The 26,537-nt window shown below is 48.5% G+C and overlaps 1 protein-coding gene across 3 annotated transcripts in view; it reads right to left on the reverse strand.

Moving 5' to 3' along the window:
- The window catches only part of PLEKHA2 (pleckstrin homology domain containing A2), a 64,758-nt gene extending 38,848 nt beyond the window's left edge, over positions 1–25,910 (reverse strand). Inside the window, exons 1-2 of one of the 3 annotated variants that reach the window (XM_055567030.1) lie at positions 25,689–25,910; positions 12,140–12,303 (exon numbers count right to left, since the gene is read on the reverse strand). In XM_055567030.1, coding sequence (XP_055423005.1) covers positions 12,140–12,280 — 141 coding nt within the window. In that variant the 5' untranslated portion in view covers positions 12,281–12,303; positions 25,689–25,910. Of the gene's footprint in view, positions 1–12,139; positions 12,304–25,296; positions 25,413–25,688 lie in introns of those variants that run through there. The other 2 variants (XM_055567033.1, XM_055567032.1) reach the window with 2 other exon arrangements.
- Between the last annotated feature and the right edge of the window lie 627 nt (positions 25,911–26,537).

The following is a 26,537-nucleotide window of genomic DNA, read 5'->3' on the forward strand; positions in this document are numbered from 1 at the left end:
TTCTTTACCATCTGAGCCACCAGGGAAGCCCAAATGAGAACGCTGTGAGGAAAGGTGAAAAGCTACTCTCTCCATTCTCCAGGTTAAATATGCATTCAATCTTTCCCTTCAAGAAAAGTCAATCCTGGGATTTCCCCGGCAGTCCAGTGGTTAAGATTGTGAGCTCCCAATGCAGGGGGCCCAGGTTTGATCCCCGGTCGGGGAACTAGATCCCACATGTCATAGCTGAGACCCAGTGCAACCAAATAAACATTTTTTAAAAAGTCAATCCTAAAGGGAGGGGACATATGCACACCTATGGCTGATTCATGTTGATATATGGCAGAAACCAACACAATATTGGTTTAAAAATAAGTAAATTTAAATTTACTCCATTTAAAAATAAGTAATTTGAATTTTAAAAAATACTAAAAATAAAAATAAAATAAAAAGTCAATCATGTGTCTTAAATGGCTGCACTGGGGTAAGGCTTTCATGCTCTTATCTGGCTGTCTCTTTCTAGTGGACACACGCCAGCCCTGGTTCAGCCAGGATGGACGTCATGAAGTGTCAGTCTCTTGGCCACCACAACCCCCAGCTCCTCACTTCCCTCTTCCAAGGCTGGTGATAGTGACCTCAGACTTGGTCGAAGGCCTGGGCTCTATTTAATCCCCTGGACACGTTCAAGCTCGAAGACGCCAACTGATGGCCATGGACATGGTGCCAAAATCTTCAATTCAACAAGCCGTCTCCTTGTCCCTTTGCTCAACTCAGCCTCCAGCCCATTTGCCTCAAACTCCATCATCACATCCCCTCCCCCTTCTAAATGATTCTCTTCCCAACATCCTCACGTCCATCAGCCACTCCACATTCTCCCCCAGTCAACCAGGTAACACACCGCTGACTGTTCTACTTCACCCTTGGGTCAGTCACCAAGCCTGCCACCGACTTGCTTCAGACAGCCTTCAGATCTGACCCCTCCTCTCTGTTCCCCCCACGCCACCCCCTGCAGATACCGTGGGAAGGGCTAGGACAAATTCCTCACTGTTATCCTCAATCCCAGGCCCTCCCACTTCCCTGTACCTCCTGACGCCACTGGCAGAACAAACCTGAACAAGTAGCATCTCTAAAGTAGTACTTTAGAGTTTGTCAGAGCACTCTCCTATTCATTTATCTTCACAGCAACAATGTCAGAGCTAGAGGTAACAGAGGCTCAGAAAAGGGGATGTTTTTTCCTCACACACAGCTTAATGAGTTCATCAAGTTGTCCTGTGCTTGGCTGATGTAACTAACACAATGGATTCTGAAACAGAATCTGATACTCAGAACTTCTCACAAATGCAAAATCACCTGCTTTGTGTTAGAGGCATTTTTAAAAATAATAAAAAATATATTTGTTTATATATAAATAAACATACTATACAAAACAACTATATAAAAATAGATGTATACAACAGATACACTAAACAAACGCTGAAGGTTCCAATCTAAAGCAAAGCCTGATAACCAAAAACAAATTTTAAGAAAACTAAGAACAGTCATCACCACAGTTCTACATTAGTAAAACCTCTATTAAGCTTCATAGCTTGTCTCTTCGGTTGCTTGGATTTTAATAACCAGTAATGCAAACTACTTTGCTAGCATGTGAGATGAGCGCAATTGTGCAGTAGTTTGAACATTCTTTGGAACCAGAGATCAAACTGCCAACATCCGTTGGATCATCGAAAATGCAAGAGAATTCCAGGAAAACATCTACTTCTGCTTTATTGGCCACGCCAAAGCCTTTGACTGTGTGGATCACAACAAACTGTGGAAAATTCTGAAAGAGATGGGAATACCAGACCACGTGACCTGCCTCCTGAGAAACCTGTATGCAGGTCAAGAAACAACAGTTAGAACTGGACATGGAACAACAGACTGGTTCTAAATAGGGAAAGGAGTATATTGGCTGTATATTGTCACCCTGCTTATTTAACTTATAGGCAGAGTATATCATGCAAAATGCTAGGCTGGACGAAGCACAGGTTGGAATCAAGATTGCAGGGAGAAACATCAATAACCTCAGATACATAGATGACACCACCCTTATGGCAGAAAGCGAAGAGGAACTAAAGAGCCTCTCGATGAAAGTGAAAGAAGACAGTGAAAAAGTTGGCTTAAAACTCAACATTCAGAAAACTAAGATTATGGCATCCGGTCCCATCACTTCATGGCAAATAGATGGGGAAACCATGGAAACGGTGACAGACTTTATTTTGGGGGGCTCCAAAATCACTGCAGATGGTGGCTGCAGCCATGAAATTAAAAGACGCTTGCTCCTTGGAAGAAAAGCTATGACCAACCTAAACAGTATATTAAAAAACAGAGACATTACTTTGCCAACAAAGGTCCATCTAGTCAAAGCTATGGTTTTTCCAGTAGTCATGTATGGACATGAGAGTTGAACTATAAAGAAAGCTGAGCACCGAAGAATTGATACTTCTCAACTGTGGTGTTGGAGGAGACTCTTGAGAGTCCCTTGGACAGCAAGGAGATCCAACCAGTCCACCCTAAAGGAAATCAGTCCTGAATATTCATTGGAAGGACTGATGCTGAAGCTGAAACTCCAATACTTTGGCCACCTGATGCAAAGAGCTGACTCATTTGAAAAGACCCTGATGCTGGGAAAGATTGAGGGTGGGAGGAGAAGGGGACGACAGAGGATGAGATGGTTGGATGGCATCACTGACTGGATGGGCATGAGTTTTAGCAAGCTTCGGGAGTTGGTGATGGACAGGGAAGGCTGGCGTGCTGCAGTCCATGGGGTTGCAAAGAGTCGGACACACCTGAGCGACTGAACTGAATTGAATGCAAACGACTAACACAATTGTCCCAAAGTGCTTCTTAGTTTTTACTTCTTTTTAATTTAAACAAAGCACATCTTGTTATAAAAACAAGAAGCTTTCTAAATGACTAACATTACCAAAGAAATCACAGAGAGCACTTACAGTATTCTATGCTAAGTCTCAAAAAGTCCCTACACTATTTTAATTCTTAAAACATCAATTTTTTTTTAAACATCAATTTCTTAATAATTTACCCTAAGCAGAATTTGCATTTTGGTGGGGGAAAAAAAAAAGGCAGCGAGATCTGTTGCTTGAAATCTTCTTTGGGGAATTTTTTTTTTCCTAAAGGAATTCTGCATTCTTACTCTAACCCAGAATGGACAAAAGCATGCCAGAAATTCCACTTAACCCTTGAAATCATGTGTTTACATGGATAGTTAATATACCAATTACATAAAATCCATGCATTACAAACACTCTGTCCCCCAAAAAAACACTCTGTTCCCTGTACTTGGGCTCCTAAGTTCATAGCTACAGCACTCCCCTAGATTGCATCCTTGGTGAGTATGCTATGCGGTGTGAAAGTTACACCACGAAAGTTATATGCTGAGAATATTTATAGACAGACACACAAGAACGTGGAAACACTGGCCGCCTCTGGTTAGGGGGACACGTGACTGGGATCCAGGAGTGGGAGGGAGAGACTGGTCACTAAATCATTTCTCCCAGATTTTGAATTATATACCATGTGTGTGTACTGGCCAGTTTTAAAAGCAAGTTTTCTTCCTGGTTCTTGGCATTTTCATAGGTTCAGCATATCGTGCAAAAGTCTTTGGCCAAGCCACGTAAAATCCCCGGAGGGACCCTAGTTCCCCTACCAGGGATCAAACCTGGGCCCACAGCAGTGAAAGCACTGAGTCCTAACCACTGGACAGCCAGCAAATTTCCCCAAAATCTTTTAAACGTTGTTCGGAACTTGTTTGAAATCAGCAATGCTCAGAAGAACGGCTGTTTCCATCTACCATTCCTGGACTTGAACTGCAACGTTTCCCAGCCTCCGGCCACCCCTGCCTGCTTCAGACTGGCCCCCTCAATCTGAACTGGCATGAACCAATCTGTCCTGTTACTGCTCGTCCTGAATCCAGTGGGGTTTGTACCCTGACAGACTCCCTCGGTTTGTGTCAAGTCTGAAGTCAAGGGGAGATTCTGTTAGCAACCAAGGGCCTCTGTTCAGTCTTGAATGGTGCATTTTTCCTCAGATTCCAGGGCTGTTCCCTGTACTTGGGCTCCTAAATGCATAGTTACAGCAGTCCCCTAGATCGCGTCCTTGGTGAGTATGCTATGCGGAGTTCAACACACCGCAACCTTAAAGCTGTTGCTCCATTTTACCTTCATTTCAAAAATCTGAACATAAGGTGAGTACATACTTGAACTCTCGGTAAAGAAATTAAGTGTTAATAAAGTAGTATACTCCCCCAAAATCTTTTGAATATTGTTGGATTTCAGCGAAATTTTGCTCAAGGAGGATTCTGATACAGAAAGCACAAGTTTTTAAACATGGCAATTTCTGCCTAGCCTTTAAGACAAAATTATTGTCCATGCCATAGTATATGTTAATATCATTTTCTACCACTCTTTGGTATTCCTTCTACTAAAATGCTGCCAAATATCCATCTTTATGTCAATACAGCTAAAGCTCTCCGTCCCTTTCAAAGCAAAGAACTGCTTTCAGCTTCAAAAAAAAAAAAAAAAAGCAAAGGGCTTTTATCAGGGTCCAAGAGTTACCAGGAGAGATGTCATCTTTTTGGATACTACAGTGATCCACAATTCACATCATGGCCTTTGGAAAATAAGAGCTGCTGCTGCTGCTGCTAAGTCGCTTCAGTCGTGTCCGACTCTGTGCGACCCCATGGACTGCAGCCTACCAGGCTTCAGAGCATCTGCCTATTTTTTGGCAAAAGAGAGAAAACACAATCTATGGAGTAAATCTGACAAGAACAACTGTCTACGTGCAATAATACTGTCTTCATGCTTCGATTTATCCTTTGTTTGAGGCCATATAATTTACTCTCGCAATTACTTATCCAAAGGGCATCACAAGAGCGGAATGTAAGTGTTGCCATGCAACTGAAACATCAGTTGGTAATAGAGTAGAGCAGCCTAATGAAGGAATTTCTCCTTTTCTGTCATGATAGGGATCAACATTAAAGTAAAATAACCTGCCATGACTTCACTGTAATGTTTGACAGGAAATCCAGCCAATGTCTGTCCCTATTCAGGCATTATCTGTGTCCTGGATGTTGTCAGTAGATTGATTTTTAAATGCATGAACCAAGTCAGGGGCCATAGTCAATAATATTGAAACTTTCCATTTATAGGGTCCTTTAGAGCTAATGGGTTTCATCCTCTACCTGTTTGGTGCCACCTCTGTCTGGGGTTAAAAGCAACTTGATTGCATACTTCAGCACACAGATTCCAGACTCTTTATCAGGCACTCAAGGCTGTACCTGGTCTGGCACACATACCCGCCGAACACACACCCACGACCGACCCTCCCCAGCAGATGCGGCGATGGCCTCCTATCTCTGTTTTGCATCTGAGGGCTATCCTCAGCTACTGAACTCATTCCGTCCACCTGCAGAGGGCCGGAACCCTGACAGTCCACCCTGGGGGGTGCAGAAGCCAGCCTCCTTGGGACAACTTCGAGTCCCCCAGAGCATAAGGCTAAGCCCATCTTTGCCAACTTCTGCGGGAGCGAGGGCCCTCATCTGCTCCCTCCCCTTCCCTGTCCTGTTACCAGCTCTCTTCTTAATAAAGAGCTTGCCACGAATCCTAGCTTCAGTGAGTCCTGGTCTTCTGGGGAACTCAGAACCCTGAACGCCCTTGAAGCAGGCAAGCTCGCCTTTCCTCCTGGGTGCCACCCCTGCTCTATAACGAGATTGTTGCTGTTCAGTCGCTAAGTGAATCGTGTCTGACTCTTTTCGACCCCATGGACTGCAGCACTCCAGGCTACTGTTAAGTGCAAACACTTCAACCTGCAAAATGCACAACAAATGTGAATCACCTGTAGCGATTACAACTCTAACCTCACTCATCCTTGCAGACCTGGATCTAAGTCACCCCTCCATGAAGGGGGCCCAGAAGTTTTCTCCCTGCCTCAATTTTATCTAATCCTTTGTCTCCTCACCTACAGTGCAAACTGCACAAAAGGCCCAGACTCTGTCTTAGGCGCTGTTGCAGCGTCAGCATCTAGGCTAGTGCCTGGCATATGGGGCATATTTAGCAAATATGTGATAAATAATGATGCTGAATTTCAAAGATCCCGCTCTAGTCTCAGTCCCTTAGGAAATGGAAGGGCGAAAGGCCGGGTCTCACCCAAAGGGCCCACGATGACTCACCTAACATACAAAACACCTCAGGGCCAGAGTCAGAACCTGATCCTTCATCTCTCATCTCCCAGGCCTGGGAACGTTCCATCCGAGACTCCACCTCCAGGCCCTCCATCTTCCCTGGACCAGCAGCACAGAGGAAAACTGCAACTCCTTCTCCTGCAAAACTGCAACTCCTTCTCCTGCACCCAAACTAGTGGCATCTGGGCTGTTCACTTTAATGACATGGTGTGTGTGTGTGTGTGTGTGTGTGTGTGTGTGTTAGTAACTCAGTTGTGTCCGACTCTTTGCGACTCCATGGACTATATAGCTCGCCAGGCTCCTCTGTCCATGGAATTCTCCAGGCAAGAATACTGGAGTGGGTTGCCATTCCCTTCTCCAGGGGATCTTCCTAAACAGCGATGGAACCCAGGTCTCCTTCATTGCAGGCAGATTCTTTACCGTCTGAGTCACCAGGGAAGTCCGATGACATGCTACCTTGTTGTAAAGACGGACTGGCATTTTTACCACTGTAGTTTTATGTATGCTGTTTTCATTTTGCCAACTAAGTCTAAAGTTTTCTGGTGGCAAAGACCTCTCTGAATTCCCCTTCACGTCATCTCCTCCACATCAGCATAGGGTTGAGCACATGTATCAGGAGGAAAGAGGCAGACAAAGGTGAAGAATACAGGGACCAGTGGTGGTCCTTGGTGGTCCAGTGGTTAAAACTCTGAGCTCCCAACGCAGAGGGCCTGGGTTCTATCCCTGGGCAGGGAACTAGATCCTGCATGCCACAACTCAGAGCCTGCATGCCGCAACTGAAAGATCTCATGCAGCCAAATTAATATTGTTTAAAAAGGTGAAGAGGGTAGACACTGGAGTGAGACAGACCTGGCTCTGTGTTTACCACCTGCACGACCTTGAACAAAGCTGCTGACCATCTCTGCACCTTGAAGAGGAAATGCTGGATTTCCCACGTCCCAGGATTACTGAGAGGACCTTAACGAGATAACATGCAAAGCATTTTGCACAATGGCTGGTATACCACACCCACTCAGTGAATGTAACTGCAGCTAGTGATACTGGTAGCAGTGGCAGTAAAAACAGGCTTCGAAACAAAGACTTCCAAGGGGTTTAAACAAGCATAGACGAGAGACTTGGGTTCAGAAAAAAACCCAGCTTGTTAAATGCCAAAACTATTATAGTAGGTGTCTCCTTTCCCCTATAAACTTAAGACGTTCAGTGACAACACACGGTCCCCAGTGTCCCTCTCCACAGGAAAAGACCAACCTTACCCAGCTTTGCTCTTGGGGATCACCTTCCACCCCTCTCTTTCTGACCCCCTGCTCTCTGCTTCACCTCACTCTGCAGAGCTTTCGCTTGGTACAGGCTCTTGTCCCAGTCCCAGGAGAGCAGTGTTGGACACTCTCCATTTCACAAAGGCATCGCTTTAACAGCCTCATTCATGCATTCATTCATTCAATGAGCTCACATTTATCAAATACTGGACACTGGGGATCAAAAGCCAGACAAGCACATGCCCTCTAGGACCTCCCAGCCCTGAGAGTGCCCTGGCTTCTTTTTCTCAATCAGAGACTCAAGTATGCAAGCTCTCCTTCCTCCCAAGCAACACTAAGGTGACTGCCTCAGCCATAATAGCAGGGGAGCTGGCGTCAGATAGCCGGGGTTAGGATCCCGGCTCAGCCACTTTCTTATGACATAACCACGGGCAAACTTCCTCCCCTCTCTGCCTCACCCATCCCACCTTTAGAATGAGGACAGTGATGCCTGCCAACTAGACCTGTCAGAATGAAAAGAAAACCCAATGACCCTGTATGAAAGAAGAATCTTAAAAAAGAGTGGATACATGTGGATATATATAAAACTGACTCGCTTTGCTATACACCTGAAACTAACACAACATTATAAATTAATTATACACCAATAAAATTTAAATAAAAAATAAAAGTATAAGTCTGAGAGTGAGGCAAAGACAATAAAAACATTTTTCTAAATGTTACTGTTGGAAAAGGTCCTAGAGTACTTGTATCCAAAAAGTCTACAAACTATTATGCAATAAAATCATGTATTTACGTGTCAGTTGCTCAGTTGTGTCTGACCCTTTGTGACCCCATGGTATACATGTAGCCCGCCAGGCTCCTCTGTCAATGGAATTCTCCAGGCAAGAATACTGGAGTGGGTAGCCATTCCCTTCTCCAGAGCATCTTCTCAACCCAGGGATCAAACCTAGATCCCCTGTATTACAGATGGATTCTTTACATCTGAGCCACCAGGGAAGCCCAAAATCATGCATATACTCAAAAAAAAAAAAAAAAAAAAAAAAAACCCCAAAGAAGTCTTTAGAATAGTGCCTGGCACATAGTAATAAATGCTCACTCTACCATTTTACAGCTTACAAAAAGATTTAGCTTTTAGAGAGGATGGCTGTCTGGCCATTAACACAAATGAAGGGCTAAAGCTAACAACTGAAGTACGATGTTCTGAACTATTGCTATGTCACAGCAAGTCTCTCCTTTTTTAGGCATCTGCCAGCCAGCTGAAACCTCTGCTTCCAGGGAAAATGTAAAGAATCCCGAGCAAGGACCACAAGTTCTATTTGTAATCCAGACTCGAAGAAGGCTGTAGCACAGAGAGCATCCTGACAGTGCAGAGGGTCAGGGAGGCTGCCCTGGGCAGGGTGGGAAGAGCCTCAGAGGTGGACCCCAGAGACCCTGGCAAGGAGGCCTGAGGCATAGCATCCCAGAGAACTGCAGGTTCTAGAACCACAGACAGCCGATCAGAGGGCAGCACAGAGCCAGGGAACTCCTGAGCACTGCCAACAGTCCAGATCTGAGACGGTGACCCGGTGGTCCTGGGTGATCCATCCACTCTCAGGGGAAGAGAGCTGGGCAGGATTCCCCCAGCACCTGAATTTTTTTTTCTCATGTGTTTTTAATTGGAGAATAATTGCTTTACAATGGTGTGTTGGTTTCCACCGTACAACAACATGAATCAGCTATAAGTATACATACAGCCCCTCCCTCTTGAGCCTCCCTCCCACCCTCCCCAAGCACATGAATTTGGGTTAAGAACAGTCCTAGTACGAAGCAAGAGGTAATCCCCTGAGCTAATAAGACAGGTGAGCAGGAGAAGGTACACAAAGAGAGGAAAGGGGAAGGATAAGACCCAGAGACCCCAGCCCAGGGCTCAGGCCTGGCCCTTCAGAAGCCAAGTCTACTGGCATCCAAGACTTGACTGCAATCCCTCTCATGGTGGGGAGGCAGCACCTTAAACGCTACTTCCTTTCCCAGCAGACATGTGGCCCCAGCCGTGGGCACCCGTGCAGAGCAATGCCGGGAAAATGATGCAGCAGAGCCCAAAGGCAAACCCAAGACCAACACGTCCTAGGAGGCCAGCATTCCTGGTCCGCCCAGAATGGGAGAGACTATGTGTGGGTTTCGCTCTGCACGCTCAGCATGTTAAATGAAAGACGCCCACAGAAGGGCTACCAGGGATGTGGGTGAACCACGGGGCTTCTATTTAAAGTTAAGTCTTTCCCTGAAAGGGGCTTCCCAGGTGGCTCAGCGGTTAAGAATCCTCCTGCCAAGGCCAGAAGACACAGATTTGATGTCTGGGTCAAGAAGATCCTCTGGAGGAGGAAATGGCAACCCACTCCAGCATTCTTGCCTGGGAAGTCCCATGGACAGAGGAGCCTGGCAGGTTACAGTCCATGGGGCTGCAAAAGAGTCAGACACGACTGAGTGACTGAGCAACAATAACTTCCCAGGAGAAGGCAGCTGGTGGCAGTGACCTGAGTAGGTTGTCCATATCTATAACGTTTTCTCTCAGCCATCGGATCCACAGGATACATGCCAAAGGTCTCTAGTGGATGAGCCCCCGGTTATTTTGCACTTTCCCATCTTACGGCACAAAGCCCTCCCCTAACAATCAGCCTCTCCTCTTCCCAAGTCTCTGAACGAGAGCCAGCTCTCAGCCACATGCCAGCCCCCAACCCCAACATGGCCGTGACCCATGACCTTGCCGGGTCCAGGGGCCATGCCAGGCTCTGGGGCCCCATCCCATCCAGGGCAGCAGGAAGGAAAGAGCCAAGAGCACTCACGGGGCCAGAAAAAAAAGACCTGAGATCCCCAGTCAGGAGCAGGGCAACTTTTTCCCAGACTAGTGATGACTCGAGGGATTCCAGGCACAGCACTAAAGAGCCTCAGGCGCCGTCTCGGTGCCTGACCCCCTCCCAGGAACCCTACGCCAGGCACCCTGTCCCGCTGCGTGCTTGCCAAAGGCAGTTGCAATGTGAGCCTCCGTTTCTCATCTGTGGCAAACTGGGTGGCCCCCAAAGTCATCTCCCACCCAGGGTCCAAACAGGTCCAACCTTTGTCCAGTTCGGGGAACCAGGTCACATTCTCTGCTGGGGCGGGGCCCCAGACTGGAAGAGCAGGAGTGGCCACGAGACTCAGCCCTGCCTAGAGGAAAGAGGAAGCGCTGCCCAGAGCCAGAATCCAGCCCTGCCAGCCTCTGCTGGACTTCTGCAAGGGTGAAATTCCTGCATCCTTTCTCTTTTTTAAATTTTAATGTAACTTAATTAAAAAAAATTTTTTTAATCTTTTGGCTGTACTGCACAGCATGCTAGATCTTAGTTCCCCAACCGGGATCGAACCTGCATTGGTAGCTCGGAGTTTTAACCACTGGACCACAGCTCAATGCTCTGTGGTGACCTAAATAGGAAGGAAATCCAAGAAAGAGGAGACACATGTATATGTACGGCTGATTCACTTTGCTGTACAACAGAAACTGAGACAACATTGTAAAGCAGCTATACTCTAATAGAAATTAATTTTAAAAAAAGAGCAAATAATCTCTCTGAAGCTCTATCTTCTCATCTATAAAACATGATAACAATACCTACTTCATAGTTGTGACAGAGTCAGTTCATACTGGCTCACAGGAGTCAATTGTTACATTTCTGGAAATCTGCAAGCCAGTTGTAATGATAGCCATAATTAAAAACTAAACTATATAGAGTTATAATTAAATAAAATACATTGAAATTTTTTAAAATTACTGATGGTGAGAAAAGACACCAGATCCCCAAGGGGCAGGAGAGACAAGCTTCCTTTTCTACAATCTGGGGTGGCTTCTTGTGCATGTATGTGTGTGTTGTGTGTGTGTGTGTTGTGTGTGTTGCATGTGTATGTTGTATGTGTTGTGTGTGTTGTGTGTGTTGTGTGTTGTGTGTGTTGTATTTGTAGTGTGTGTGGAGTGTGTTGTGTGTATGTTGTGTGTTGTGTGTGTATATTGTGTGTTGTGTGTTACATGTGTGTTGTGTGTATTGTGTGGTATGTGGTATTTGTATGTTGTGTGTGTTGTGTGTTATATGTGTGTGTTGTGTGTTATATGTGTATGTTGTGTGTTGTATGTGTGTTGTTTTTGTGTGTTGTGTGTTACATGTGTGTGTTGTTGTTGTGTGTGTTGTGTGTTACGTGTGTTGTGTGTTACATGTGTATGTTGTGTGTATTGTGTGTTATGTGTGTGTTGTATTTGTGTGTTGTATGTGTTGTGTTATATGTGTATGTGTGTTGTGTTGTGTGTGTTGTATTTGTGTGTTGTGTGTTACATGTGTGTGGTGTGTGGTGTGTTATATGTATGTGTTGTGTGTTGTATTTGTAGGTTGTGTTGTTGTGTGTGTTGTGTGTTACATGTATATATTGTGTGTGTTGTGTTGTGTGTGCGTTGTGTGTGTTATGTGTGTTGTGTTATGTGTGTATGTTGTGTGTGCATTGTGTGTGTTATGTGTGTAAGTTGTGTATGTGTTGTGTGTGTGTGTTGTACGTGTATATGTGTGCTGTGGGATTTTTCCCCTGCCTTCCAACCAGTAGGCTGTACTGCCGGAGAGAGAGGACCCCCAGTGATGACCGGGCAGCCCCTGTGCCCTCCCACGCCACCTCTCACCTGGGGGTTGTCCATGTACCAGAGCAGGCAGTTGGCCTGCGTGTCCAGAATAAAGTACCTCCGCAGAAACTTGCCGCTGTTCTCATTCTCCTCGATGTCCAGAAACCCACAGATTCGGTTCTGCCGATCCACATAAGGCATTCCTGGGCTCTGCTCACATCACCCTGCGTGGCAGGAGGGCAGAAGGGAGAGGCTGTGAGAAAGAGGGCAAAGCGGGTGCCTGGCTCTGGCTGACTTACCTCTGCCAGCAGGGAGGCCTGCACCCTCTCCCACGGGCATCCTTCCTTCCCCAGGGTCCCCAACATCCCACCCAACCAGACTCTGGAAACGTCCACCAACTCCATTCCACAAATGGTCACCAAAATCCATTAACGTGTATTCAACTAACTTCACTGAGGCTCCACTATGTGCCAGGCAGAGTGCGAAGCATCTTTCACACTCACAGAGAGTGTAAGCCCAGACCCTGGGTCAGGGGCTTGAGTTCTATTCCCAGTTCTGGCCCCTAACTGACTGTGTGGCCACAGACGGTCTAACCTTTCCAGGCCTCAGTTTCTGCCTCTGTAAAACGGGGATAATAATGCCCTTATGGCAGAAAGTGAAGAGGAACTAAAAAGCCTCTTGATGAAAGTGAAAGAGGAGAGTGAAAAAGTTGGCTTAAAGCTCAACATTCAGAAAACGAAGATCATGGCATCTGGTCCCATCGCTTCATGGGAAATAGATGGGGAAACAGTGGAAACAGTGGAAACAGTGTCAGATTTTATTTTGGGGGGGCTCCAAAATCACTGCAGATGGTGATTTCAGCCATAAAATTAAAAGACACTCACTCCTTGGAAGAAAAGTTATGACCAACCTAGATAGCATATTGAAAAGCAGAGATATTACTTTGCCAACAAAGGTCCGTCTAGTCAAGGCTATGGTTTTTCCAGTGATCGTGTATGGATGTGAGAGTTGGACTGTGAAGAAAGCTGAGTGCCGAAGAATTGGTGCTTTTGAACTGTGGTGTTGGAGAAGACTCTTGAGAGTCCCTTGGACTGCAAGGAGATCCAACCAGTCCATCCTAAAGGAGATCAGTCCTGGGTGTTCATTGAAAGGACTGATGTTGAAGCTCCAATAGTTCGGCCACCTGGTGCAAAAAACTGACTAATTTGAAAGGACCCTGATGCTGGGAAAGATTGAAGGCAGGAGGAGAAGGGCATGACAGAGGACAAGATGGTTGGATGACATCACCGACTTGATGAGCATAAGTCTGAGCAAGCTCCGGGAGTTGGTGATGGACAGGGAAGCCTGGCGTGCTGCAGTCCATGGGGCTGCAAAGAGTCGGACACAACTGAGCGACTGAACTGAATTGAAACGCTCAGCAGACATGAAGCACTGATAAACACTAGGCATTATTATCACTTATCAGAAAAGCCTTGTAAAGTAGGTCACAACCCAATTTTATATGAAAAGAAAATATCACAGAAAGGACTTAGTGCCCAGTCATTTCAGTTGTGTCCAACTCTTTCCAACCCTGTGGACTGTAGCCCGCCAGGCTCCTCTGTCCACGGGATTCTCCAAGCAAGAAAACTGGAGTGGGTTGCCATGCCCTTCTCCAGGGGATCTTCCCGACCCAGGTATCAAACCCATGTCTCCAGCATCTCCTGCAATACGGATGGATTCTTTACCGCAGAGCCACCAGGGAAGTCCAGAAAGGACTTAAGCTCCAGTACAAATACTTGGATAAACTCTGCTAGGAATTCAGGTGCAGAGAGCAGCCCCCAGAGGCCTCAGCCCCAGCCTAACTTCCTTTACTTCACTATTCCCCAGAAGCCATTTGCCATTGGAAGAGTGAGGGAGCAGAAGAACATCCATCTGCATACACCTCCCCTGATTGCAGAACAGGGTCCAGCGATTTGAGACAAGCCGTGCCCTAGGCCTCCCCAATCCTGGCTTCCTCCTGTCTGATTAGCCGAAGTAAAAGCCCCGTTCTCTTCCCCACGAGGATAAGCACCCTCCAACAGGCAGGCACGTCCCAGCTGAGAGCTCAGCCCACTGCACAAGTGGGATGCAACGCCCGGGGGTTAGAAAACCCCATGCGACTGTCAGACCCTCGGGGACAGACACCACTCACCCCTGGTCCCTCTTGAATAGACACAGGAAACAGACCTGTGGACACAGTGGGGGAAGGAGAGGGTGGGATGAATTGAGAGAATGGCATTGGCTCCAACAAAGCAAAATTCACCGTGACCCAAGCCCGCCATGGCCCCGAGCCTATGACTAAGCTCAGAGGAGAGATGGCTGGCTTCGGGCCATGCCCTGCAGACCCTGGGTCAGCCTGTGAGCCGAGATGCCACACCCGCAGGCCTCCGGGCTAGGAGGAAAGTCCCACAGGCAGAGACACGCATTCCCAAAAGGTGAGGCGGATTCTAAGGATGTTGATGATGCCATGATGGACTCTCTAAGGGGCCTTGCAGAGCTGAGAGGCTGTCCCAAGGGGAAAAAATACTCTGCTCACACACCAAGATGCCAGGGAAGAGCGAATCCCAGATTCTAGGTAAGGTCAGGCAGAAACTGGGATGTGGGGCAGACGATTCAGGCAGGAGGCAGACAGGTCAGAGATCTGGTGGTAACTCGATAAGTAATGATGGGGTACAAAAAATATAGTGGGCAGGGAAACAGGACAAAGATGAAACAGCACAGCTAGAAAGAGAGAGTAAAAGAAGAGATGAGAAAAGGAGAAAAAGTGGAAAGAAGAAGTTTTAGAAGATGGCAGAGAAGGAAATAGCAGCACAGTGGCAGAGGGACCCCAAGAGTGGGGGTGCGGGAGATACCCCCCTTCCCCGCACACAGTGCATCACGTGGTCTGAGGTCCCTGTGGGCAGCTTCCCAAACTAAGCCTCCATCCCAGCCCTAGTCTCACACTGGCCCGGCAGTGAGTTCAGGAAAGCGAGATGAGATGGGCTTTTTAAGCCAAGGGTTAGGAACAAACGCCACAAGAGGGACTTCAAGTCTCACAGACGCCAGGTCAAATGGGGAGAGAGAGGTCAGAGGCTGGTTGGAGAGGAAGTGGATGGATCCCTGAGAAAGGATGCAGCTTCCCCCAGGGAATCAGGGGAACTCAGGAGTCCCGGGCAGAAAGGCTGGGTCAGCCCTGCTGTGAGTGTACACCCATCCCCCAGGAAAGCTCAGCAAATTCCATGATGCCAGCCCGGCCACAGCAACAGACATTCTGGGGGCTTCGGGGCTGTCACCATTCCTGGGACATCTCTAAGAGGAAGGGTATAAACTGCAGCAGATAACACAGTCGACCATTTCTGGGTGCAGCCAATAAGCTGGTAATACTGGCATCTGTCTTCACGCTTCCTTTCCAATATCCCCCCTTTAGCCAACAGGATTAATCAATGTCTTTTATCCAAGTCAGAGGCCAAAGAAGAAACTCTTTCCACCATCAACATTTGTGAACAGGGGGCTGCCCATTTGCATGGATCCAAGGGTGGGCTTTCCCAGTGGCTCAGTTGGTAAAGAATCTGCATGCAATGCAGGAGACCCAGGTTTGATCCTTAGGTCGGGAAGATCCCCTGGAGAAGGGCATGGCAACCCACTCCAGTATTCTTGCCTGGAGAATCCCCATGGATAGAGGAGCCTGGCAGGCTACAGTCCAAGGGGTCGCAGAGTCCAGCATCACCGAGTGACTAACTTTCACTTTTTTCAAGGGAGGGAGAGGACTTACAGGGATCAAAAGGCAAGATAATAAAAAGAAGAATCTTGGTTACATATCTCCTGAGTGTGGTTCTAGCCTGGGGAGGCGGCGGAGGGAAGCGAAAAAAAACTGCTCAGATGTCCTGAGAAGCAGCTGAGTCACAGAGCTCATCATCCTGTGGGAGGTGGGAGGGGTGGGGGGACACAGAATGAGCGGCAGGAGAACAAAGCATCACAGAAATGTGGTTGGATCAACCCACGCAGAAGTGACATGCAGACCTGAGGTCCTGAGCCCGGTCCTCTGGCAGCACATCCTCGTTCCAGCAGCTGCTAAGATTTGGTACAGGGCACTAGCTGCCCCTGGCTCTGAAGCCCCTCTCCCTACCTCTTCAGCCTGCCTCCATCATCAACCAAGTCTCCAGGGGCTGTTCCCCTTTTCCCACAGAGGCCCCTCAAAGACAATTCACTCTGCCCCCAGCCCCCCACGCCCCTGGCCCAGCCCCAACCATCTGGCCTGGAGGGAAGAAAGAGCCCGCGCTCCATAAGGGGGCAGGACACCTTGATGAAAATGCACATACTCTCTCCCCTTCAAAACGTCCTCTCCAGCTCTCATGATACTCCACAGGTGTAACAGTCTAGCCTGTCCTGTAAACTCTTCATTTTAACCAAGTTCCCCAAAGTAAAAATAATGAGTAAACGGCGACACTGGGAGATACGTCCCAGGGGTTGCACCCCCACACACACACCGTATCCTGGGACCCTCACCCAGACAATGACTGGTTCCATCTCTTGGGCCAACATCGCAAGTGTTCTCGGTGTTGGGTCAGACCACCAGGCAGCATTCGCTCAGGCCAGCCCCTCCACCTTCAGTACCAAGACCACCTAGCAGGGAGCTCAACACATGGAGGGCAGACTGTGTGCAGGAAGGGACCTCGGTACACCCTGTTCAGCGCCCTCTCTTTCCAAAGAACGCCAACCTCCCTAGCGTTCTCCGTTTGTAGTGCAAAACTCACAATGTAACAATGCTGGCATTAAAAAAAATCACTCCAGCCAATCGTTTACACTTTTGCATGCTTTTTTATGCCCCGATCCACATAGTCAACCTTCTTAAAACTTTCAATTATATCATAAACATGTTCCATGTTCCTACCCAGTCTTTATAATCAGTGTTTTTAATGGTTGCATAACATCACTGGACTGGACTTACTATAATTTACTTAAACCATGTCTCCATGATTAGACACTTAGATGATATCCAATTTTTCTAATGCTAAAATTCATGTTTTTATACGTTGTTGCTTCTTTTGCTCTCGGATACCACATAAATTCCAAGTCATAATAAGACTAGATCATAGGTTATGATCTTTTATAACTCTTGACACCCATTACAAAATTGCTTTCTAAAATTACTTCATCCGTTTACACTGCAGCCAGCAACATATTGTTACATTGCTATAATCCTACATACACTGAATGTTCTTATTTTCAACTGTGGCTAGTTTAAATATATAATGACGCCCAGGGAGGCAGAACATTTTCTCGTTCGCTTCCTGTTTCATCTTCTTTCCTAGACTTTGTTTAATGCAAATCAAAATTATGTGTGCACACAATCAATTTCTCTTCCTCTCTCTCCCTTTCACACACACACACACACACACACACGTCAAACAAAACCAAAACATGGCTTCACATAATCCAAGTAAGAAAATAGTGGTTCATAATGAAAAGTAAAAGAGGCAAGTTTTACATGATCTAGATGTCTTGCAAGTTCCCAAGTATGTGCTGCAGGTGAAAATATGTTAAATATTTAATTCATGATAAAAGTGAAACTTTTAGAAAGAAAGGGACTTTGCATGGAGTTTGCCCTACTGATCAGCAGCAGAAAATGAGTTAAATGCCAACCTGGCCTAACCCGAGATTCCTGGCCAACACTTGCCCACTGATGAGATAAAGGTCAGGAGAAGCAGTTAACGGCTGCCCACCTTCCAATGAGATGAGCGAATCCGGCCACACCCCTGTCCCAAACGTCACTCCACTGCTCCTTCCAGGGCATTGGGCTCCTTCACAGGAGGAGATTCAAGCCAATAAAATCGTCCCCTAGTAACTGAGGCAACTGACATCTTTATCAGGCTCATTAATATATAACAGATAACTGGGACTTCCCTGGTGGTCCAGACTCCACACTTCCAATGCAGGAGTCCTGGGTTCGATCCCTAATAAGGAAACCAGAGGACAGGCACTGCAACTAAGGCCTGACATGGCCAAATACATAAATATTTTTTAATTAAAAAAATATATATAATAGATCACTGGGACCAAGACCCCAAGAGAGTAAAACATGTCCCAGCAGAAGACTGATGCACCAGAGTGGGGAAGATAAGTAAGAAGGCTGAAGGCTGAAGCCGGAAACATACGCATCTACTTGAAGACACTGCCTAGAATTTTTACACACCCGGGACAGAAGTGGCAACCTTTCTGGAAAGAAACTTGGCAATATGAAACAAGAGAGCTAAAAACACTCAGTTTATACCCTCTGACCCAATAATTCTACTTCCAGCATTCCATCCAAGTAAATAAACAAAGATGCAAATACAGATTAAAATAAAAAGATAGCAACTGCAACTCTATTTATAATGACAAAAAGTTGGAAATACCCTGAATGTTCCAATGATTAAGGAATAAGAAGTGACAGGATATTCACATAAGGAAATGCTGCACAATCTTTAAAAAACTATGTTTTCACATAATTTTAAATAAATAAGGGAAAACCCACCATAAGTTTTAAGATACAATAACACAATTTAGAATATGAACCCAAGGCCTCTAAGTATTGTTTTTATATTTCTGTATTTGGATAGAAAAAGACTGACATCCAGACACTAAAATATTAGCAGCTATTATCCACAGGTCATGGGCAAATTTTATCTACATTTGTATGTTTTTCATATTTTCCAAATTTTTCTACAGGAAATGCATGTTACTTTATTTAGCAGGGAGGAAAGCTATTTAACTCCACACACACCCCCATCCCCAGCGTAGAAGTTTTGAAGCTGAGAAAAAATTTCCCAATTCTCCAGAGTCCATAAAGAAGCAAAACCATGCTTAAATTATAGCTCTCTTGGGACTTCTTGGTGTTTCAGAGTCTTAAATCTAATAAAGCCCTATTCTACCCATCACAACTGCTTAAAAGCTTGGTACCTACCCAGAGGGCTTTGGCGCCCTCCAACCTAGTTGGGTTTCTTACTTCCTATTGCAACCTCCTCTAAGAGAGGCTCTTTCTTTCCCTTGTGGCTTTGGTTCTTTGCTCTCTGGTCTTCATAAAAGGAGCCCCTGTCCTGGGGGGTCAGCTGAAGATTCACAGCCAAGTCAGTGCCTTGCTCCTGCTGGCTGCTACACCCTCTGCGATACAGCCCGCCAAGTGCTCTGGGGAAGGGAAGCAGGGACCCCCAACAAAGACCCCCCCTCCAGTGGAATTTTCCTTCTTGAAATCTGGGAGATGGGACTGACGTGTTTAAATTAAATGTCTAGACGAATGAAAAGATGGATAAACAGAGTTTTTTAAAGAAAAGCTAAAGAGCTATTAAGTCATGAAAGCTCTGGCTTACTGTACTGGATGTCTTATTTTTAAGATCACGAATTTGGGTTTGAAGATACAGGAAAAAAAAAAAAGAGGGAAATAAGGGAAACTCATCTGCCTGATTGGTCTGATACTTCTGAGATAAATACAAAAGACAGAAGTGATAACAGAGATAAAGCCTTAAACGGTACTGGTCCCAGGATGAAATAATCCACTATAATCTCCTGCAGTTCAGAACTGAAAAAAAAAAAAAAATACATTCATCCATTTGTACATTTGGAGATTTTTTCTTTCACGTGACTTGGTGTTAGCAGGACAGAGAATTCCAAGGATTCTCCTTCAGAAAAAAAGTCAGGAAGGTGTTTCTTGACATGGAGGGGTAGGGCGTGCAGTGACCATGTGCTGTCTTGTCACCCTCCAGGGTGGAAGCTGGGGACAGCAGCATCAGTGGTGAGCGAGAGGGACACCGCAGGAAATTGCTCAACTTCTACAGGAGAAAGTGAATCAGGAAATGACATCAGAGGTCTAAGCAAGGGCTGTAATGAGCAGACAGGAACTGGGGTGTGGAGTTAGAAAACGCTGGGCCAGGCGATCAGAGAGGTCGCCTGTGTTTCAATTCTCCAGCCTGCATCAGGGTGCATTGTGGAAGGCCCAGCAACACTCAGGGGCCCAGTAAAAACACAATAACAGCAATAATAACAACACAAGCAACATCTATTTGGCAACCCAGCCCTGAGACTCGGCCAAAGATTCCAACTTGGAAAGTGTGGGAACATCTATTTCCTATGGCTATAATATCACTGCATTCTGAAACTGTCATAAGAGCACATTCCAAATAGTCTGAGGCTGGAGAATAATGTGCAAGAGAAGGGAATGTCCTGAGAACACGTTCCCAGCGGAAGAACAGGCTGAGGAATGCAGACATCCACAGGAATGGGGAGGGGAGGAATAGGTGCCCAGTCCCCATTGGACCCGAGAACCCTGAATGGAGGCAAGAAACACTTGAGGAAAGTTTTCAGTGAAAAATTCTGGGGGAAACGCAGAAATGAGTGAATACGATACTGAAAATGACAAAATATTTTACATACTCATGATCTCTGAACAACAGCCTCATCTCTGTTCAGAGAAAAAGTGGTTGCTGGATGGAGCTGGCAGGAAGCAAAGGTCTGCCTTTGACTCAAGGTTCCTAACCCCAGGGAATTCGTGGCACTGGAAGCAGCCACAGGGTCGGGGGGGGGGGCTATAAATAGCCTATAGAAACTGAGATCTTCCACTTTTAGAATGTGACAGCCCCCCAGTTATTAGATTCAACAGTTCAGTTTCGCTGTAGGGCTTCCTAATGGTAGCAGCAAAGAAAGCATCCTTATTTCTCCTAGGTACTAGCCTTTTGCAAGATGCTGGGAGAGTATAAACAGCCTAAGCCTGCTAGTCTAAATGCCCTGGGCTCCATCCCTGGAAGCAGGGAAGAAGGAGGGGCTGGGTGTGGCCCAGAGGATGTGCAGACAACAGCGATCAGTCAGTTAGAGTGCATCTGATGAAACTCTTGCAAGAAGAGGGCGTGCTGACTTCACCGACATGCTGGGGTAAAGGGAAAGACCATGGGTCTCAGAGCCAGACAGCCGCAACTTAACTTTCCGGGGTCTGTTTCCTCGTGTGCAAAATGGAGAGAACTGCTGTACCGACTTCAAAGGCTGCCGTGTGGATTAAACGAAATAATGTGTGAAAAGTGCTTAACAGGAGGTTAAAGATGAAGCACTGGGTAAATGTATGTGTGTGTGTGTGTGTGTGTGTGTGTGTGTGTGTGTGGTGTGTGTGTGTGTGTGTGGTTGCATAGGTGTGGAGTGCCTAACAAATAGTATATGACTCCCATCACTAGTTTAAACAGGGCAGACAGCTGCCAGACTGACTCCACCCCTCCAATATCAGTAAGCAAATCCCACTGGGAAAGCAGTGATGCTGGAATCTCTCACAAGGATTCAAACGAGCTGTCTCGTTTGAATGTTCTGCTCAGAGAACCATCATATTTCTCACCTATAAATTTCTCCAAGAAGTTATTGAAAAAAGTGCAAGAGATCCATGGGATCCATGTGGGCCAGGTCACCCAGCAGGTTCACAGACCCAGGCCTGCAATCGGGTGCCAGGAAAGGGACTCTGGAGCTGCCTCTTGCTCAGCCCGGGGAAGTGGGTGGGGTTGGGGAGGGGGGTATCATAGATGCTCTCTGCAAGTGGACAGCCAAACGGAGTCCACACTGATGGGAGAGCGAGCCCTCACCTTTGCCCTTTAACTATCGTGTGTCTCAAGGAGAAGGGGACCTCACTTCCCACCCTCTTTATCTCAGCTGGCCAGCAGCACAAAGGTCCAGACCTGAAAGCCTGCTGCCTCCCTGGGCAGTGTGGAAGCTCCTGTCCCACCAGGTGTGGATCTCTCCCACCTCCCCGGAAGAGAGAGCCCAATTCAGTCTTTAATCTTCTGCACATCAATTTAATCAGTGGGGATCAAGGGCAAAGAAAAGGCTTCCAGGAGAGAGAGAAGTTATAAAGCCCAAAAGGGTGGATGGTTTTACCAGCAGGGACCAGGGGAGGGGAGAGCAGGGCAACCCAAGATTCGGAGTAAAGGTCAATGGAACTTTCCAGTTACTGCCCCACCATACCAATCACCAGCCCCTGTAGACCCATCCCTCCTACCCCATCGCCCTGCCCTGGCCAATTCCCTGGCTCAGTGATGAGCTTGTTGTATCAGACAGAGCTAGCAGTCTTCTCTTGCTGTCACACTACAATATTTGCTCTGCTCTCTTCCTTTCCAAAGCCTAACAGATGGGACCACCGGAGTCCTCTCCAGCTCACCAAGATGCACGGAAAACTGAAAGTAAGGCGGCCCCAAGTGCTCACTCATGCTGACGCTGAAGCTCTAACACTTTGGCCACCTGATGCGAAGAGCCGACTCATTGGAAAAGACCCTGATGCCGGAAAAGATTGAGGGCAGGAGGGGAAGGGGATGACAGAGGATGAGATGGTTGGATGACATCACTGACTCGATGAACATGAGTTTGAGCAAACTCTGGGAGACAGTGAAGGACAGGGAAGCCTGGTGTGCTGCAGTCCATGGGGTTGCAAAGAGTCAGACACGACTGAGCAACTGAACAACAACTGCTGCTCATAGTGGAGGAGTAAAGAGGCAGGGAAAAGCAGCACCCCAGCACCCAGACCATCTTTACCAAACTCCAGGACTATGCCAGCCAGATAAGCAACACCACCATTTCAGGGAAATCAAAGAGATATTTACTGCACTGGGGCCACAGTGACATCTAATGTGAGGGGCATCACCCACCTGTCTACCTGCTGCACAAAGAAGACCGGAGATCCACATAGTGCCAGCTGAATGCACATCTGAAAACCATGCCCCTGCTGATCTGGGCTCCTTAGTAACCCAGCACTTACAGCAAATATCAGGCAAGCCAGCAGGCAGGCTGTTCAGAGGGGCTTGGGTGATAGCGCTGAGGCTTCGCCCTTCTCATTTTTTGCAGAATCTCTCCATAAGCACGCATCAACCAAAAGCAGCATATCTCCAGTATTTATTTTAACCTCGGGGGGAAATACTGAGCTGAGAACAGGTCAGCACACTATGATGACATGACGGGATTTGCAGGCCCCACTTCCTCATACAGAAGAGAGAAGCAAGCGCCAATGGCAAAAGAAAAGAAGGGTTGCAGACTCTCCACCAAAGGGCAGGTGGCTTCTTGATCCACACCCAGGTGATCACCCATCCACCTGTGAAGTGAGCAAGTCTCCCAGCAGTAGGAGTGCCACACACACTTGTCAAAAGCGGGGCTTAGGACTTCCCTGGGGGTCCAGAGGTTAAGAATCCACCTGCCAATGCAGGGGACACGGGTTCGATCCCTGGTCCTGGAAGATCCCACAGGCTGTGGGCCAACTGCACGCTACAACTACTGAGCCTGGGCTCTAGATGCTCCACAAGAAGGGAAGTCACCACAGTGAGAAGCCCCACACCACAACAAAGGGTAACCCCCACTCCCAGCAACTCGAGAAAGCCCACACCCAGCAACCTAGTGCAGCCAAAAATAAATAAATAAAGTATTTTAAAAATAAAGTATCAGCTATATATTGTCCATATGAGACTTAATTAAAAAAAAAAAGGCAGGGCTTACAAAGAGGGCAAAGGGCACTTAGGTCCAAAGGCAACATCCGAGATAAATCCTCACAAACCCGCTTGAACCAGTCCGAGGCACTTTCACACTGCGCTCTCCTCTTCCATTTGGACGGGGCACACAATTCCCGTGCTTGCAGTCAGTCACTCATTCATTCAACAAACATTTACTTAGCACCTAGCAAATGTCATACACCACCAGGCTGGCACAGAGTCTAGACTACAAGCTACGGCCAAAGTCACCTGCATTCAAGTGGCACACAACAGAGAAGGCTAATACCTGAAAAAGGATGAAGGTTTTTTTTTTTAAGCCTCTGGCTTCTTGGGCTTCCCTGGTTGCTCAGTAGTAAAGAATCTGCCTGCCAATACAGGAGACATGGGTTCGATCCCTGGTTGAGGAAGATCCCACATGGCACAGAGCAAATAAGACCCTGCACCACAACCACTGAGCCTCTGCTCTAGAGCCGGGGAACCGCAACTACTGAAGCCCCTGCACCCTAGAGCCAGGACTCCCCAAGGAGAGGGGCCACCGAAATGGGAAGCCCACTAAAAGAGTAGCCACCCCCGACAATCTCCCCCATTGCCTAAACCAGAGGAAAGCCCTGGAAGCAAGGAAGACCCAGCACAAGCAAACATTAATTCCAAAAATTAATTAATTAATTAAAAAAACTGTTAAAGCCTCTGGCTTCTCAAAGCACGCTGGATCTCTCTATTTTCACAATCTGCACTCTGTTTTAAATACCGGTGTATCTCTTCTGGCCTCCACAGGTGGTAAGCCCCCTGAAGACAGAGGCTATCTTTTGTTCAGCACCGTCTTTGGTGTCTTAATTACCCAAAAAATACCATTGAATGTAACTGAAATAGAAAACAAACACTACTCTTCCCAGATCTTTGGCCTTACTGTTTCGGAAGGCTCTGCTCCCCAAGAAAGAAAGATGATGAAGCTTCAGAAAGGAGGAAAGCGGGGGGTAGGGCGGGGGTGGGGAGGGGTGGCTGACTTAGATACATTGAACACAACAGGAGTACAATGTTGGAACTTCAGCCCAAGCGCACCCACCCCGCGGCAGCCCGAGGCGCCCCCTCCCCCTCCCCCTTCCTCCAGGAGCCACAGCTGGCGTCCCGGTGGAAGGCCTGTCCCCTCCCCCTGCTCCGCTGTTCGCTCTCCTCCGAAAATCCCCATTTGGAGTCCGAAAGAAAGACAGGGGGGTGGGAAGGGCGCGAGAGGGGTTAGAAGGGGAAGATGCACCAAGTAGGAAGGAAACCTCCCCGCGAGGGGCTGGGGGCAGGGCTGGCCTGGGGAGGAGATGTGACCGCCTCGAGAGAGATGGCCCGGCTGCGCCTCCTCTCTGGACGTGTCTGCACACTTTTCGTTCCTACACTGCCTCTCTTTTCCCTTTCCTCTTTTTTTTTTTTTTTTTTTTTTTAATTCGATGCATTAACAGTCTTTAGAACTGGAGCAGAAGAGGGAAGCGTGTAAGGTGGAGGGAAAGAAGTCGTTGAGACAGCCAGCCAGACCCCCTCGCCTGCTTTCCCCAATCTAGCACCTGCATTTTAGGGCCGTTTCCTCCAAGTCACCCCAGAGCCCTCAGGTCCAGAAGCCCGAGAGCGCTCGGGCTGGGCCCAATGGGCAGGAGCGGGATCTCCCTGGAGAGGGTTCTAGGCCTGCCACGGAATACGGCTAACAGGGGAAGAGAAAGATGCGTCTCCGAGGCTCCATCCGTGCCCCGGGGGACTTGCCTGGACGTCGTCCGCTTGCCTCCCCTACCTGCAGCCCGGGCAGTCGTTGCAGGGCGGCTACCCCAGCGCCAGAACCCGCCGAGAAGTTTCGCCGCTGCAAACGTGAGAAATCGCAGCTCGGCAGAACACCCGCCCCCACCCAGTCGGCGGCCCCACCCCCGCAGCCCGACCCCTGGCGGCGGCGACCTTGGCCACCCCGGACGCTCCCGAGGGCCGAAGGGGGTGGGGGGGGGCTACCCTGCGGGCTCCCCGGGGGCCATCGGAGGCGGCCGGGGGCGGTGGCGACCCGCCCCGGGGTCCTGGGTCCGCAGGTGGGCACCCCCCACCCGCCGCCCGGCCTCCCTGCCGGCCCTGGCGGCGCGCGCCCCGGCCGGCGCGGGCGCCCCACTTACCCCGCCGCGCAGGGCCGGGGCTCGGGCAGGGTGCGCGCGTTACATCCGGCTGGAAGCGCCTCTAGGGCCCGCCGGGCCGTCGCTCTCGGGGGGACAGAGGGGACGGGGGTGGTCTCTGTCGCCGCCAAACTCTCGGGGGCCTCTGGCTCCTCCTGCTCTTCTCCCCCCAAGCCCTCACTCCCTCCTTCTCTCTTGTCTCTCGGCTCTTTTTTCCGGGTTAATTACGTTTCGCATTAAAGCAAAACCCAGCCCCGGATGTGAGTACAAAGCTCCGCCGAGCCCGCCGGGGGAGGAGAGGGGTGCCGGGGCTGCCAGGGGGGCGCGGCCGGGGGCGCGGACCTCGCGGGGGCGGGGAGCCCGGCGGCGGCCCCCAAGGCTGGGTGCGGGGATCACCCCCCCCAACCCTCGCCCGCGGGGGCGGCCGCGCAGGTGGGACGCGGCTGGGAAGCCCGCCTGGCGGAGGGAGGCCCTGCCTCGGACGCTGGGCAGCAGGTGTCCGAGTGGGAAGGGGGCCCGGGGATGAGAGCATCCTTGGGGGAGGGAGGCGAGCCGGAGCGCGGGCTCACTCTTGACTCCATTTCTTCTTCCCCAACCCCCTCCCCAGAGACTTCAGGCGGTCCTCCGTCGGAACCCGAGTCTTTAGCCATCTGGGACAGCGGGGCTGAGGTTTAGGGTTAGGGTCGAAGCAAGTTATCTCAGCTCTCCCGGGTTGTCACGAATGAGCCCCAGGAGCCCGGTGGGGTCGCACGTTCTAAGGGTGCATAGGGGCTTTCTTCCGAGCGTGGCGCCAAGACGCCCTCCCAGCCCTCGGAGCTGGAGGGTGCTCTGGGGAAAAAAGTGGGAAATCGA

This window comes from Bubalus kerabau, chromosome 2 (genome assembly GCF_029407905.1).
Source record: "Bubalus kerabau isolate K-KA32 ecotype Philippines breed swamp buffalo chromosome 2, PCC_UOA_SB_1v2, whole genome shotgun sequence".
In the NCBI taxonomy this organism is placed as follows: Eukaryota; Metazoa; Chordata; class Mammalia; order Artiodactyla; family Bovidae; genus Bubalus; species Bubalus kerabau.